The 14,268-nt window shown below is 51.9% G+C and overlaps 8 protein-coding genes across 8 annotated transcripts; 5 read left to right on the top strand and 3 right to left on the bottom strand.

The window, feature by feature from the left end:
• Positions 1–201: 201 nt before the first annotated feature.
• On the bottom strand, positions 202–2,809 carry P153DRAFT_283400 (exocyst complex component Sec10; the record flags this gene model as incomplete). Its single annotated transcript, XM_033663261.1, has 3 exons — positions 202–943; positions 1,000–2,693; positions 2,744–2,809. The coding sequence occupies 3 exons, from the start codon at positions 2,807–2,809 to the stop codon at positions 202–204; spliced, it is 2,502 nt and encodes an 833-aa protein (XP_033527064.1).
• Positions 2,810–3,127: 318 nt separating this feature from the next.
• On the top strand, positions 3,128–4,966 carry P153DRAFT_363964 (di-trans,poly-cis-decaprenylcistransferas-like protein). The gene is made up of 3 exons (XM_033667484.1): positions 3,128–4,007; positions 4,066–4,489; positions 4,546–4,966. The coding sequence occupies exons 1-3, from the start codon at positions 3,488–3,490 to the stop codon at positions 4,634–4,636; spliced, it is 1,035 nt and encodes a 344-aa protein (XP_033527063.1). The 5' UTR covers positions 3,128–3,487; the 3' UTR covers positions 4,637–4,966.
• Positions 4,607–5,905, bottom strand: P153DRAFT_363963 (40s ribosomal protein-like protein S15). The gene is made up of 5 exons (XM_033667483.1): positions 5,819–5,905; positions 5,748–5,766; positions 5,507–5,564; positions 5,126–5,422; positions 4,607–5,067 (listed from the first exon to the last, which is right to left on the bottom strand). Exons 1-5 carry the CDS (start codon positions 5,834–5,836, stop codon positions 4,998–5,000), a joined length of 462 nt encoding a protein of 153 aa, XP_033527062.1. The 5' UTR covers positions 5,837–5,905; the 3' UTR covers positions 4,607–4,997.
• Positions 5,906–6,323: 418 nt separating this feature from the next.
• Positions 6,324–7,067, bottom strand: P153DRAFT_333153 (ribosomal protein 60S). Its single transcript, XM_033665555.1, has 4 exons — positions 7,024–7,067; positions 6,843–6,970; positions 6,704–6,790; positions 6,324–6,638 (listed from the first exon to the last, which is right to left on the bottom strand). The coding sequence occupies exons 2-4, from the start codon at positions 6,912–6,914 to the stop codon at positions 6,459–6,461; spliced, it is 339 nt and encodes a 112-aa protein (XP_033527061.1). The 5' UTR covers positions 6,915–6,970; positions 7,024–7,067; the 3' UTR covers positions 6,324–6,458.
• Positions 7,068–7,489: 422 nt separating this feature from the next.
• Positions 7,490–8,575, top strand: P153DRAFT_354154 (uncharacterized protein; the record flags this gene model as incomplete). The annotated part of the gene is made up of 1 exon (XM_033666489.1): positions 7,490–8,575. The coding sequence occupies one exon, from the start codon at positions 7,490–7,492 to the stop codon at positions 8,573–8,575; it is 1,086 nt and encodes a 361-aa protein (XP_033527060.1).
• A 1,462-nt stretch (positions 8,576–10,037) lies between these two features.
• P153DRAFT_169537 (uncharacterized protein) lies at positions 10,038–11,652 on the top strand. The gene is made up of 2 exons (XM_033662301.1): positions 10,038–10,531; positions 10,664–11,652. Exons 1-2 carry the CDS (start codon positions 10,143–10,145, stop codon positions 11,559–11,561), a joined length of 1,287 nt encoding a protein of 428 aa, XP_033527059.1. The 5' UTR covers positions 10,038–10,142; the 3' UTR covers positions 11,562–11,652.
• Positions 11,653–11,965: 313 nt separating this feature from the next.
• On the top strand, positions 11,966–12,607 carry P153DRAFT_363958 (uncharacterized protein). Its single transcript, XM_033667482.1, has 3 exons — positions 11,966–12,173; positions 12,224–12,349; positions 12,414–12,607. The coding sequence occupies exons 1-3, from the start codon at positions 12,054–12,056 to the stop codon at positions 12,522–12,524; spliced, it is 357 nt and encodes a 118-aa protein (XP_033527058.1). The 5' UTR covers positions 11,966–12,053; the 3' UTR covers positions 12,525–12,607.
• A 490-nt stretch (positions 12,608–13,097) lies between these two features.
• P153DRAFT_283971 (Six-hairpin glycosidase) lies at positions 13,098–14,260 on the top strand (the record flags this gene model as incomplete). The annotated part of the gene is made up of 2 exons (XM_033663295.1): positions 13,098–13,338; positions 13,404–14,260. 2 exons carry the CDS (start codon positions 13,098–13,100, stop codon positions 14,258–14,260), a joined length of 1,098 nt encoding a protein of 365 aa, XP_033527057.1.
• Positions 14,261–14,268: the final 8 nt, after the last annotated feature.

Below are 14,268 nucleotides of genomic sequence, written 5' to 3'. Positions count from 1 at the left end.
GGGCGGGCTGATGGACGTCATTGGTACGAAAGTGAAAGTGGAAGTGGAAGTAAAAGTGAGAGTGAAAGGTAAAGTGAAAGAGAAAACGAGCAAGATATCGATCAACACAAGACGCGCTAAACGTACAAACAGCCACTCCCATCTTGCAAAACACCACACAGCACAGCCTCCCCACGATCCTGAACCCTCAATTGAACACACCTACCCACTAAGCACACTCTGCACCCCCACTGTCCCCACATCCTCCCTCCGCGCAATAAAAAGCTTCAACTCCTGCGCATCAGCCCCAGCGCCCCTCAACCGATCCCTCAACGCTTCAGGCCCGATGATAAAAAGCGTGCTAACATCCGCCAATACATCCATCGCGCCCGTCTCGAGCTCGTCTCCCGTAGGCCACGCGCGCACAAGCTCAACATAGCGATTCATATCCTTCGACACACTCAAGCCACCAACCTGCGAAACTGTGAACTTAAGAAGATGAGCAAGCACAAGCGCGCGCAATCCCCTCGCGAGCTCCGCGCAGAAGAGCGAGAGATTGCGACCAGAAAGAGCACTAGAAGCTTGTGAAGCGACGCGGGTAAGAAAAGCGGCGACTTCCCTGCAGGCTTGGGTTTCGCTTGTGACCGCGAAGTCCTGGTCGTCTTTTGGGCGGAAGTCCGTCTTCTTCTGCTGGCTTAGACAGCGGCCCACCCAGTTCAGACTCGCTGTGAGGGTTAGGTTGAGGATGTTGGAGAGCTTGGATTCGAGCGTGGCCATGGTGGTGGTTGTTGATTTTTCGATTTCGCGGCGGATGGTGATGTTGGCTGTGCAGAGGGGGAGGAGGATGGTGGTTGTGGTTTGTTGGAGAAGGTGCAGGATTGTGGTTATTGCGTGGAGGGAGGGGAGGTGGGTTAGATCGGGGGGTGTTTTGGAGGATTCTTGAGAGGCGGCGTGATCGGATGCTCTGATGGATTGTTAGCTTTCTGTGGTGATATTGGAGGAGGGAAGAGAGTGACATACGCGTCTAGAGCTGTTTCGAGGTAGATTTCACCCATCTGCTGCAACAGTAGATTGAGGAGGTTCTGCACGTCTTTTGGCGTTTCATTGCCAGGCGACAGCTCGAGCCCACGTCCAACACCTTCTGCCAGCCACTTGAGCATTCGCTTTGCAGTCGAGAGCGACAGTTTGCCATCCTCATCGGTGACTTCAATTTCTTTCTTCTCTTGCTGGTCTTCTTTCAAGCCAGCAATGCGAAGAAGTGTCGCCTTTTGACTGGCGGGCAGCTCGGTACTCTCCAAACGATCCATGTATGCATCTCGAGCAGACGCTGCGAGCTCTTTACCTCGCTGAGCGAGCGAGCCAAAGTACGAGGTAGGCATTTTCCGCCGCCGAGAGTGGTAGATGGTGAACTTGAGAAGAAGAGAAGAGTACAGTTCCTCAAGATTCTTCTTCTCTCGCTCAATATAAGACGAGCCAACAAAGTAAGGCGAGAACAGCTCGTCAAGTTGTTGATCGAGCGTAGCCGCAATCTGTGATGTTACAGGTTCGGGGTGTTCTGTCAAGCCGTGTGTTTTGAGGTCGTCGACGAGTTGGGTGATGTAACTTCTCGATGCCTGCAAAGAGCGCAGAAAAGCCAGTGAGGAAAGCTCACCTCCCTTTCCAAGCACCATCTCGAGTCTCTGTTGTATTGACTGCTGGAAGATGCGTTCCAAGAACTTGACTAGAACCTCCTCGTAATACGGGAATGCCCTCTTGATGATTGCAGACTCCTCCTGCACAACGATCTTGACTTCATCGATCAATGACTGTAGCGTAGGTTCGACACCTGGTGGCTCTGCATCCGGATCTTGAAGGCGGTCCCAGGTTTCGGCGTCTGTTGAGAGCTCCTCGGTGATGAGCTGGTTCCGGTCGATGAAGAAAGAGTGCTGGTTGACATAGGTAGCAATGACACTAGATCCTTCGTTGAAGCCTCTGAGTGCAACTGCGCACTCTCGCATACCATCGTAGTTTGGCCGTCGATAGCACTCGTCGAACCTGCTGATCAAATCCTGCTCCAAGTTCTCCAAAAACTTCTCGATGACTTCCTTGGTGTTGTGCTTCATTATCGTTACGGTCTTCCTCCTGCCCTTGGTACCATTCTGCGCCTCGCCATTGGTGCGTTGACCGCTTTCTGGGTCAAGACGAATGCTTATTCTCAGTAGCTGGCGGGCGATTTCAGCGCATCGCACAATGTTGCCACCTCTCCGATGGTCCTCGAGGATGTTGAGTTCGCCCCGTTCGCTGACTTCTTGCCAGCATTCGATCAAAAACTTTGCGTCGAGGGCCCTCTTCCGCTGGCGGTCGATCTCTTCGAGTCTCTCGCCTATCCGCATAGCAACATTCCCCCCAGCGTCTGTACCCCCCTCATCACCCCCGTTCAGCGAGCTGTCCAGCCTCTGGAAGCGATCAATGGCCTGCTCGAGTCTCCTCCCCAAGGACTCGACATTCTGGTTGTGTTGGGCTTCGGCACGCCTCACGGTTCCCGACAGCTCGTTCTCCTGCTCTTCAAGGTCTTCCGAGAGATTGTTGAGTCGCGTCAGGGCATGTTCGAAGTTGCGGATGAGCGGCTTCGGGTCGAATGTCTGGTGGGCGGAGTTGGCGCCTGACTTCCGCGATGAGGGTACGGCTGTGTCGGACAGCTCCTCGATGAAGTCCTTGACTATAAAGTCTTTGCTCTGGGCGTGTTAGTCGTGCGACGAGGGTTGCGCATAGCTTCAAGACATACAGAGAAGGTGTTGAGAGTGAAGGCTGATCCGCGAATCGACATCCTCGAGGTAGTATGCACGAGCATCCTAGGCGGCGCCGTCGCCTCCCCACTGGGCGTCTGCATGGTGGATACTAATGTCAATTGCTAGAGCTATTGTCGCAGTCGGCCAGCTATCATCTTCGTGGAGCTTGAATCTAGGAACCGCGGCGGAACCACAAGTTGTTAGACGCACTTCATATGACCAGCTATCCCACCATGCATCTGCACAAAATATCCCCCCGGGCAAGTCGTTGATCCGCAGAGTGGTGTAGTTGGGATCAGCACCATTGGCCTGGAGAGTGAATGTGGCTTGTCGCGCCCCGCGTCCTCGGTCCCTTGCATCTGACGCGAATCACCAGCAGCGCGAGCCGAAGAGTCAAGGGGAGCTCATGCAGCCTTCCCTCCTTCGAGGATACACACAAAGGTACTTGCACGTGCTCCCGCTCCAGCTCCAGCATTCCTTTGCGCCATCTGCACTTACGACGACGACCGCGCAATCCCACAAAGGCTGAGCCATGTCGTCGACTGGGCCTTCCGCTCGGCTGCCACGGCCGCACCAGCCACATCCGGATTGCATATGATCTCACCTCCTCCGCCGACTCGATACACGTAGCGTTTATTCTCCCATTCAGTCACCCGTTTTTGCCGCTCCACCCGACTCGCCGCATAGACAACTTGTACAGCAGCCGGACTGGCAACGCAGTACCCAACACGTCGCCCGCAATGGCAGCCACCGGCCTAACCGCGACGCAAGAATCCGCCTTTCGCAGGAGTCAGCTCACGCCCTCGCAACGCGAACAACTCCTGAAGCCCTTTCTCCCCGACGAACCCGATGAACCGTCCAAACTGCTCGCCGCCAAATCAAAAGCAAAGGCCCGCGCGACGTACAAATCATCTGCCCCGAAACGTTATGGGCCCGTCAAGACGGCGCTGCACTTCTTCATCTACCACACCATTGCGCTGCTGTTCTCCGTCTTCTTCCGCTTTCGCCGCGCCTACCGTCTCGTCAGGGGCAAGATTGTCGAGCTGCTCAAGTACCACCACCGCACGCCCGAGTTCATTGCGCACGATGTGAAGAATTTGGAGAAGCTGCCCAAGCACCTGAGCGTCATTGTGGACTACCAGGAGGACGACGAACACCAGGGGACAGCAGGGCTGGAAGGTCTGGTGAACGATGTGTGTGAGATAGCAGCTTGGGCGGCGAGCGCAGGCATCCCCTTTTTGAGCGTCTATGAGCGTACAGGTGAGTTCATGCCAACCCCCTATATAGTCTACAGTACGAAGGGACTAACAACCCACAGGCGCGCTCAAAAACTACCTCCCCCAAACACACTCCAGCATCTGGGCCACGCTCGAAGCCTACTTCGGCCCGCGCCGCAAGCCCACACTCTCTCTGCGCGCCCCCCATCTGAACACCTACTCGCCGCCCAACACACCCCCGCAGACCGCAGGCCTAAGCGGCGAGGATCCATTGGAAGAACGCCAGCATCTTACTGTGCTTCTGCTCTCCGAGCACGACGGCCGCGATACTATCGTCGACCTGACACGCACGCTTGCTGAGATGGCGCAAAAAGGTGACGTGCAACAGGAGCAGATCAACGCCGATCTGATCGATGCCCAGTTGAGCGACCATGTCTCCAGCGAGCCGGATTTGTTGATCCTATTCAGTCCAACTGTGCAGCTAAAGGGTTACCCGCCATGGCAGTTGAGGCTGACGGAGATCTTGTAAGTGTCATTTTTTTGCTCTTCGCAACGTTCTCAGCTAACGATATGCCTTCTAGCCACCTCCCAGATAACAAGGGCGTCAACTATCAGGTCTTTCTCCGCGCGCTTTACAACTTTGCAAAGGTTGAGATGCGTCTTGGGAGGTAGAATTTATATTCTGTGTCCTGCTTGTTTCCATATCTTACCAATACCCATTCCATAATACTTTCTTGCCAATGCAACGCATGGGCCTTGTACCATGTCCAAAACTGCTACATGAGTGAGATGTTGGAATAGAATGAAGTCAAGAAAATAGGAGAGATGAGTCGTCACACCGCAGCAAGATGGTGTGGAGGTATCTTTGATGTAGTTAAATGGTGCTATGTACACCATATCTTCATGCCCGCCGTGATCGCTTTTGTGCGTCACAGCCATCAAGGGTAATGCACCTAACACCTGGATTCGTTGTAGGTCATCAAGTACATCGTCCACCCCACAAAGAAACTCATGCAACCAAGACCCAGACCATTTACTTGAGAGGAATGAAACGGGAAGAGTGAGTGGCACCAATACCGGGCCTTCCGTGCTTGACGGGCTTGCTGTTCAGTTGTTAGCCATTGCTATTCCTCCAAAAGATCCAGCATCGGAGTTACGCACTATGAGATGGAGAACTCTCCAAGGTAGTGACCGACCATCTCGGGCTTGATCTCGACCTGGTTGAAGTCCTTGCCGGAGTAGATGCCGATGACGCTGCCAATCATCTCGGGGACGACGATCATGTCACGGAGGTGGGTCTTGACGAGGTCGGGCTTCTCGTTGGGCTTGGCCTCCTGCTTCGACTTGCGCAGCTTCTTGATCAGACCCATGGGCTTGCGCTTGAGACCGCGGTTGAACCGACGACGGGCACGGGCGTGGACGAGGTCACGGAGCTCCTCCGAGGAGAGGTCGAGGAGCCTATGCATTCATCAGCATGCTATCCCTTGTAGTGGCGACTAGTCCAGCGGAGACTGATATTCCACTGTATCTGGGTAGACGTACTGGTCGAGGTCGACTCCACGGTAGGAAAACTTGCGGAACGCTCTCTTCCTCTTGAGCTCTGCAGAATGTCTCGTCAGCCCATGTCCTTCACTCCGCGAGTGGTATATCCCTCCGCTAAAGCACCCCTATCTCCATGTCGATGTAATTCAGGCGGTATTGATTCTAGTCTCGAGGTTCGATCGCAGTCGGAGCATACGTGTATATGTGGGCAGGCATCGTGGGGGGGGGAATGGGAGCATACCGGCAGCCTCCTCAGCGTTCTGTGTCGCGATTAGCGGACTGCGATGTTGTTTTGAGACCACAATTACTCACGTATTCCGAATCAGCCATGGTTGCGATTGTCGAAGTATCTGGACAGTGAACTTCGATGGGGTCGGTCGCTGGTGGTTAGTGTCGAAGTTGGCTGTCGTGAGATGGAATTCGGCAGGCACAGTGGTGTGTGTCGCTTATTAACCCCAATCAGGACGACCTACTGGTTTGGTCTTGGCAACCCCATAACAAGCCAGTCAGATCAACAGGTCAATGAAGTGCATAATAGAAAGTGAGTAAGTATTGAGATGTCCTGATAGAGATTAGTATTACTGAACACACCTCCTCAAATAGATTATACAAGTGAAGTTGGATGTTTTGACTGTTCCGATGCTCGACATCTCGCAGATCAAGTTCGCTGTTACTCATGACTCATGGTGGTATAATGATCATTAAATGGAAAACAAACTTGGTCACCAGAATCACAGTTCACCATCGTGCATTGAAATTGAGGGGTGCATGGCTTCATTCAGGGTATCTTAGCAAGCAACTATCTGAGTATTGCCGCAATATCGTTCTCCATATCCCATTGATCGCGCGCTCGACACCGCCCAAACGCACAGATTCGTGCCGCATGATTCTCGTGAATATCGAGAGATTGGCGTGATCATACTTCGTAGACAGAGGATGGTTGGCAATGCGCTTAGTCGAAGAGACCGAAACCCATGTCCTCGTCGGACTCCTCCTTCTCCTCCTCCTTGGCCTCCTCGGCGGGAGCAGCCTCAGCAGCACCGCCGGAAGCAGCGGCGCCACCAGAGGAAGCGCCACCACCGGAGCCACCAGAGGGAACGGAAGCAAGCTTGGCGGAACCCTCAGAGATGAGCTGGAAGACGTCAGTGTTTGTTCCTTGCAGATTGTCAGGTCTGGTAGCCTGCAATGTGCGCATACCTGGTTGATGTCCTTGCCCTCAAGCTCGCTGATGAGCTTGTCGAGACGGTCGCTGTCAGCCTCAATACCAACAGACTCAAGGACGGCCTGTTCAGAATGTCAGAAAGCGAACTACCAAAAGCCTGGTGACTATTCTAACCTTGACGTCAGCAGCAGAAGGCGAGGTGTTTCCACCGAGGCCGAGAAGGAGGTAGGCTGCGAGGTGCTTCATTTTGACGGTTGGTTGTAGATGTCGTTTGGTGGGAACAGGAGTTCAATCGATTTAACCTGTGGCTATTAGTACACGTGTTGCAGATTTCAGCTGAAGAGGTGGTGCGCACCGTATGACCGGAGACTGAAGCTACAAGTTCTGTCGTGGTTGTCGATCGAGAGAAAGTTCGAATTCGCGGTTCAAAATCGCTGGTGGGATGGGAAAGGCGCCAAGCGCTATACAGCCTAGCGCGCGGAGCGGAAAATCAAGCGACAGCACGTGATGCTGCCTCGAAGCTTTAAAAGCGCTGCCTTTGCGCCGCCACGGTCCTCCTATTCCTCCTTCGCTCGCTCGCCTGTCCAGTATCTTACCACCGCCGCGATCGCCCCGACCGAGCCGTCTCAACCGTCTTCCCGTCGATTATCCATATAGCGGATATCTTGCCCTGGGAAGCATGTACGACTTGCTCTCCAATCGATACGGCTGGTAACACTGAGTCAGACGCCTATCAAACGCCCGTCATGAGCGTGAGTTACGCGCATCTCAGAGCACCAGATGAAGTGTATTAATCTAAGACACAGGCTTTCAGAGACATTATGTCCATAGTTGACCCGGCAGCGGCGAAGACGTCGGCTGCGCCCAAACGATCGTCATCTGCCGGTCCTCCGAAGCCCATACCGCGACCGGCTGGAGGGGCAAACGGAACAGCTCCGGCTCCCCAGCTGAAGCGCAAAGCATCTAGTCCAGCAGATGGCAGTCAAGTCAAGATTCAAAGAAAAGATGGTCCTGGCCAGCTCGGCCAGACAAACGGCCCTGTCCGCCCGGCTGCGACGCCCAGCGTGGCAAGACCGAACACACCCGCTTCTACCTCATCTATTCCATACCGTGGGACCGCTGCACCAGCGTCTACGAAGACTGCAAGCCCGATGGTCAAGAGACCTACAATCACACCACGCATGTCATCAGCCCCGTCCAAGCCACCTGCGCCCGCACCTAAGCCCGCTCCAACCATCACTGCATCGACCTCAGCATCGGCGGGTGCGCCCAAAAAGGGATATCTGGCTCTGCTCCAAAAAGCAAAGGAGAAGGAAATAACAAAGCCTGCTGCCCCTTCAGTCAAGCATGAGTCAACCAAGATTTTGACAAAGAAGGAACGCTTGGCACTCAAGACAGAAACAAACAATGGTGTCAAAGGAAAGAAGTCAGGGCCAGGAGTGCCTTTGAGGCCCACGGATGCCAAAGGCGATGCGTCAAAGGTGCAACGGAAGCCTGCCGAAGTCGGCTATCAAGGTACTGCACGCCCTACCAAGAAGCCTGAGCCTATGGGATACAAAGGAACTGCTCGGCCAGGCAGCGCGCCCGCGCCTTCCAGTCGGAACGGAACACCTGCCGCCAAAGCGAAACCAAAGCCTGCGAAGGGACGCTACGATGGATATGTGGAATGGTCTGACCTCGATGATGAGGACGTCGACGAAGAAGAAGACTATGAGAGCGATGCCTCATCCGACATGGAGGGTGGAATGTGGGACGTGGAGCAAGAAGAACAGTTGGCTCTCAAGGCTGCAAAGAAGGAGGATGCCGAGGCGCTTGCAATGGAGTTGAAGCTCAAACGAGAGAAGGAAGAACGGAAACGAAAGCTTGCGGCGATGTCGAAAGTCGCTGCTACCAAGAGGAAGTTTTGAGATATCTTAATGTTGTTCTACCACGGGAGTTCCGGATCACGATTACATGGCATACCACGGTGGGGGCGTTCATCAATATTACAGCGACTGCATAGCTACGGAGCTCGGGCATTTACGGGCGGTCTTTCTTTCGATTTGGCGTATTGCACAATTGTGCGCGTTCCTGGATCAACGATTCGAACATCATAACAATAGGCAGTCCATTAGACGAGGCTACAGATAGTGTATAGTTGAGAGGGTGTTTGGCGATGGTGCCTCTAACCTCGAGAATTCATCATGGTAGAATGTACGTACTCTACGTTTACTTCTTGCTTCCAACCTATATGACTGGTGAGTGTGCTGCACAGGGTATTCATTTCGATCACCTTTTGGCCTCGATACTCCTTGCATCACCACACCCCCTATGGCTCTGATGTTTACATGTGTTCCTTCCGTTCTCCATAACTCTGTGCCAGTTGCACTCCTTTCGTGTTCTCCACTTCACATCTTCCCCCTTCACGTTCGATTCTTCAATCATCACTTTCATCCCCCAAGAACCTATGGATTTAATGACGCTGCACTGTCGTCAAGATCCACTTAAAGTACACAGCATCAGAGTTGTTTGTGTGACATTCATAGCGAACAACACATCCACAAACGAGGCTCAGTCTGTGAACTCTGAACATGTGGACATGTCAAACAACACATCGTGTATCCTCGTCCGCTGGCTCTAAAACCCAACACATACACTCAAGGCCTTCGTTACTTCCAAGTATAATGTCAGACTCTAACCCGCCTCCACCCAAGCACATTCTGCTGCGCACCCGAACTGAAGATATGTCGCCGTTTCTCCAGCGACTTCGCTATCCATTTCGACGCCGACCTCACCCCACTACTCAACCTGAAATGATGATCGCGCGTCTGCAGGAAGAACGAGAAGAGCAGAGACTGCTACAGCTGAGAGAGAAATATCTTGACGACGTACGTCACACCACAAACGGCTCACACTACGAGCTCCCAGTGATCATGGACGCGGGGCCGCCAACTGTAGGTAGGTATCCCAACCCTGATGTGTATTGGAATAGTGGTATAATTGAGTCGAGCCCCGAAGATCAAGCGAGGATGAAGTGGGAGAGTAGACATGGACATACTAGGTATGGGAGATTTCCGGACGATCTCAAGGTCGAGACTGCAGAACACCGGAGAACGAAAGCGTACTCCCGAGGTCGGATGATGACAGTTGAAGACGTCGACAAGGCTCTGCATCAGGCCAGGCATCCTCAAATCCAGAGGAGATGGTCTCAAAGAAACGGGAATGGGAATCATGAAGAGAGGAGAGAAACAGACAATGATTCGACTGATTCGACTGTCATGCATTGGTTAGCACCTTCTCAGGCGCCAGTGTTGGGTGAGTCTGAACATCTTCTTGACGTTTTACCACTTTGAGCCGGCGACGAAGAATCCTAGACTGCAGTTCAGCTAAAAAAAAAACAATCTTGTAGATTTCCCGCATCTTTCAAAGCCATTTCCCAAGAAACCAAGACCTGATGAGCCACTTAGCCCTGGAAGCATAGAATGGGACTATTTCATGGACTTCCCGACCGAGTACGCCACAGCGATCAACGATAAGAATTCAGAGAATGGAGAGGTCACTCATCTACAAGGCACACCAATATCAGATCGAGTATCGGTCAAGACGCCATCACCTATGCCTATCTCTCAAGTAGACGGTTCTCATACCCAACCGGACACTTACACCCCTACACTGGCACGGAGCGGAGCCTCAAACAAGGTGTCAGAACACGGACATATTGACCTAATTATGAAGGAAGCCAACAAAGACAGAGCGAAGACAAGCCCCATTGTTAATGGCGATGGCGTTTACACCTTCTTGCCTGCAACTAAAGCGGGTCTGGCGCCCAACTTCAGTTATCCGACTGTCGGGAGTACATTGTACAATCGCCAAACAGTTGAGCGGTGAGTACCAATTTCGATCAAATCCAGATGTTTTCAGTCATATTTTACAAAACCATAATGGATTTGGCAAATATACTGGACGATATGTAATCCGATATCTGCGACATGACTTGCTGATTTTACTCTGCGCAGGTTGCAAAACCAGGTCGAGTTGAATGAGAACATGTACCCGTACCCCCTCATGGTAAATGGGGAGAAAGGATCGTCACACTTGTCGAACGGTGTCACCAAAGACAGTTCCAGCAGCTTATACTCTAAGGACTCGCTGTATCGTCCACCCACGCCACCCCAAAATGGCAAGGGACATACACGCAAAACTCTCGTTGGTGTTCCGACGTCTCCCCACCAGGTGAACCATAGCGCCACTATAGCCAGCCAAGAAATGATGATCCACGAACTCCATGACACAATTTCTACCCTGAGAAACCGTGTCGTCGAGCTCGAAGACAGCGTCGTTCCACATCTCTCCGCCCGGCTCGAAAGACGAAACAAGAAGATCTCCGAATTGCAGTCAAGAATTCCAGAGTTACAGGAAGAAGTCATCGATCTAAAAATCGCCATAGATTTCGGTAATAAAGTGCTCGGTGGATGTTGGGTTCGAGAATGGGAGGTGTGGCGTACCCTTGCGCAAATCACAGAGAAGAGGCGAATAAGAAGCAACGGTCTATTATACAGGCTCTTCGCCTGTCCGAGGACCTTGGATTACAGAGATTTGGAGGGAGGTGATATGCCGACGGGGTATGAGTGGCAGATATTTGCTAACGGACCAAATCCAACGGGCTCGGAGAGGGTGTTGGCGCATATGAGGGGAGATCGTCGCCAGCGGGTGGATAGTGCATTGACGAGAAGGGACAGTGGGGGTTCGTTGTCGAATAGGGAGCTCGACGCTTTATATCTGATGGCTGGACAGAATTTAAGGATCTTGAAGGACGATTTGGGAGAGATGGTCAGGCTTGTGCAGGGGTGTAAGAGAGTTGCGATCACTGGGATACAGGATATTGAACCAGCGGATGGGTGGAGGGAGGTTTGATACCCAATTCTCTGTATTGAGAAACTTCATGTTTGTTTGGTAGTTGACCCAAAGGATTCTGTATGGACGGGTATATGTCTACGGGTTGAACATAAAACTCTTGTAGTTCTCCATGCATATGCATAACAAGTTCTCAAGACCTAACTATGAGAATTTGTAATGGCTCTTGCTCGACATGGTCAATTTTGTATACGAATAAAAATTTCACTACGATTGCTAAATGTTGATTTAGCCTTGGAAGTGAAGGCACCAACCGTTACTTTCTCAGACTCTGGCGAATGGTAGCGTGGCTCCTCCATGGACCACAGGCGGATACAAACTCTAGCCAGCTCTAGCCCAACTCGCTGCACCTAGCACAATAACGCAAAGGCTAGATCTCTGACGTCATTTCCATCACCCCTCAACCTCGTCCAACTTCACGCCAAGTATTCAAAAGCTTAACCTCGCATCTCTAATCCTTTCTAACCTAAACCTTACCACACATATCAGAAAATGGGAGACCCAGCACAGATCAACCGCTCCCTTGGGAATCTTCACAATGAACTCCAATACCTCGCATCAATTGGTATAATTTCTACCCCGCAGATGCAGTCAATCCAAGCGCAACTTCCTGTCAGCCTTCCCCTCCCTTCTATTTAGTAACTATGCTCAAATCTGCACAGCAAAATGGCCAGCCATCCCCATACGCCGACTCCAGATTCGCCGGGGGTGCCTACCAATTGAACCCTTCGCTGGTTGCTCAGCAAGCGCAAAACCCTAACAACCCTGCGCATCCCGATAATCCCAAGGTCAGTGGAGTGCCCTAGATCGTGACTTGTTTGGCTGGATAATGTAGCTGACGAGTTTGAATAGCATCATGAGTGGGCGAAAAACCTGGGGATGAAGTTTGGTAATGCGGCTGTTTATGGGGCTGGAGCTACTTTTGGAGCGGATCTTGTGAATGATGTTATGCGCAAGTTTTAAAGAAACAGCATAGTTGTGTCGTCTGCAAGAAGTGTGGGCATTCTTGTTTTCTAAACAGCCACAATATAGACAGTAGTATTTTGACTTGAAGTTGTGACGAAGTCTGGTTATGTGTGACTTGCCTGTTTGACTTTTGACGGAGCGCCTCAAGTGGATGGTGTAGATGTTCCGGGCGAGTTGTGTAGGTAGAAATCCAAAAAAGGTCTTTTTAGTCACTTCAAGATGATGAACAGAGGTATGGAGCATACAGTAGAACAGAAGAATGAGACTACACGTGTAGTAAAGCATATCACTGCAAGTTTACGTGCGAACAAAGTGATTGAGAGTACTTCCTAATCTCGAGAAATAACGTTTGTAATACACCTTTCCAAACTGATCACACATTCTGTACTGTGCCGCAAATGTAGCATTCATCCAGAGATATGAACATCCCAGAGACCATGTCCTTGATGCATGCATGACGACACACGTCACCTCGCAGCACATCACCTGCATACTTCACAACAATCCATCTGCAACAGTTGTCAGGTCTTTGAATCGTAATCCTTATATTCTACAAACAAACCCCGTCCAATGATTTCCCCACCGCTCATAGAAAAAGTCCTGCGCCGCGCGCAGGAAACCGCATCCCACAGCTGGGAATACAGCACCGTCTACGAAGCCCTCTTGGAATACCACACGCCCTCTCTCAGCATCTTCAGCTCTCCCTTTCCCAACCAGGAAGTTCCTGTGCTGGATGGTGAACAAGTACAAGCGCTGGAGTACATTAAGCCGTTTATCCGCACAAACACGACGACACTGTGTGATGGGAACGGTAAATTCCACCCTACTGTGCGATAATCTCTACTACCTTGTCGATTGATGAAATTATGCGTACAGGATCATCAGCCGACCCGGCTTCCCTTGGGATCCCCGCCCTCTTGGTTGGCAAAACGTCGAAAGCTGATCATGACGCCTATTCGAAGGCTGTGTCCCGACAACTAAACCATCTCTTGCACACCGTTCCTCGTCATGCGAATGGTGCCATATCGCATCGTGAGGACGCGGCTTCGCTGTGGGCAGACTTTGTGTATATGGTACCCCCATTTCTCGCTTTCTATGGCGTTTTTACCGATGATGTAGATACGATCAGGGAAGCAGTGCGGCAGTGCGAACTGTACCGTGATGTGTTGAGCACGGCCACAAGGGCGTGGAAGCACATTGTCAATGCGCAGGACGGAGCGGAGGGGTTGAAAGACGACTCAGGGCTGTGGAGTACGTCGAATGGATGGGTCGCTGCGGGGATGGCACGTGTTTTGGCTACGCTGCAAAAGTCTAGATTTGCGGGGGAGACTGCGGACGAACAGGCGTCGTTGTTGAAGATGATACAGCAAATCCTCGATGGAGTGATGGTATTCGATACTGATTCCTCGGGCCTTTTGCGCAATTACCTCGATGACGAGACGTGGTGGGGTGAAGTGTCGGGCACGGCGCTACTTGCTGCCACAACGTTTAGGATGGCAGTTTTGAAGCCTGGTATATTTGGAACGACGTATACGAACTGGGCGGTGCGCAAGATGGAAGTCGTAAGTTGTTGTATCGATGAAACAACGGGCATTGCGCAACCATTTGTCAATCCACTGAAAGAAGGGCAGAAGACACCGTTGGAGGGCGTGAGTCCAGAGGGCCAAGCTTTTGTGGTACTGATGTTTGCAGCGTGGAGAGATTGGAATGGGGACATGTGGAAAGATTCGTGATTAAACAT

The sequence above is a fragment of the Dothidotthia symphoricarpi genome (assembly GCF_010015815.1).
Source record: "Dothidotthia symphoricarpi CBS 119687 unplaced genomic scaffold P153scaffold_4, whole genome shotgun sequence".
Classification (NCBI taxonomy): domain Eukaryota; kingdom Fungi; phylum Ascomycota; class Dothideomycetes; order Pleosporales; family Dothidotthiaceae; genus Dothidotthia; species Dothidotthia symphoricarpi.
This window is presented reverse-complemented; position numbering and strand designations above follow the sequence as displayed.

Excerpts from the sequence above, each read along its gene's own strand:
- P153DRAFT_363964 (XM_033667484.1), top strand. The coding sequence starts at position 3,488 with ATGGCAGCCACCGGCCTAACCGCGACGCAAGAATCCGCCTTTCGCAGG. Across the intron at positions 4,008-4,065 it reads GAGCGTCTATGAGCGTACAG|GCGCGCTCAAAAACTACCTC; the intron begins GTGAGTTCATGC and ends AACAACCCACAG. Across the intron at positions 4,490-4,545 it reads TTGAGGCTGACGGAGATCTT|CCACCTCCCAGATAACAAGG; the intron begins GTAAGTGTCATT and ends TATGCCTTCTAG.
- P153DRAFT_363963 (XM_033667483.1), bottom strand. Across the intron at positions 5,423-5,506 it reads CGTGGAGTCGACCTCGACCA|GCTCCTCGACCTCTCCTCGG; the intron begins GTACGTCTACCC and ends ATGAATGCATAG. Across the intron at positions 5,068-5,125 it reads GGAGAGTTCTCCATCTCATA|CAAGCCCGTCAAGCACGGAA; the intron begins GTGCGTAACTCC and ends ACAACTGAACAG.
- P153DRAFT_333153 (XM_033665555.1), bottom strand. The coding sequence starts at position 6,914 with ATGAAGCACCTCGCAGCCTACCTCCTTCTCGGCCTCGGTGGAAACACC. Across the intron at positions 6,791-6,842 it reads CTTCTGCTGCTGACGTCAAG|GCCGTCCTTGAGTCTGTTGG; the intron begins GTTAGAATAGTC and ends CATTCTGAACAG. Across the intron at positions 6,639-6,703 it reads AGGGCAAGGACATCAACCAG|CTCATCTCTGAGGGTTCCGC; the intron begins GTATGCGCACAT and ends GACGTCTTCCAG.
- P153DRAFT_169537 (XM_033662301.1), top strand. The coding sequence starts at position 10,143 with ATGGACTTCCCGACCGAGTACGCCACAGCGATCAACGATAAGAATTCA. Across the intron at positions 10,532-10,663 it reads AATCGCCAAACAGTTGAGCG|GTTGCAAAACCAGGTCGAGT; the intron begins GTGAGTACCAAT and ends TACTCTGCGCAG.
- P153DRAFT_363958 (XM_033667482.1), top strand. The coding sequence starts at position 12,054 with ATGGGAGACCCAGCACAGATCAACCGCTCCCTTGGGAATCTTCACAAT. Across the intron at positions 12,174-12,223 it reads CAATCCAAGCGCAACTTCCT|CAAAATGGCCAGCCATCCCC; the intron begins GTCAGCCTTCCC and ends AAATCTGCACAG. Across the intron at positions 12,350-12,413 it reads CGCATCCCGATAATCCCAAG|CATCATGAGTGGGCGAAAAA; the intron begins GTCAGTGGAGTG and ends GAGTTTGAATAG.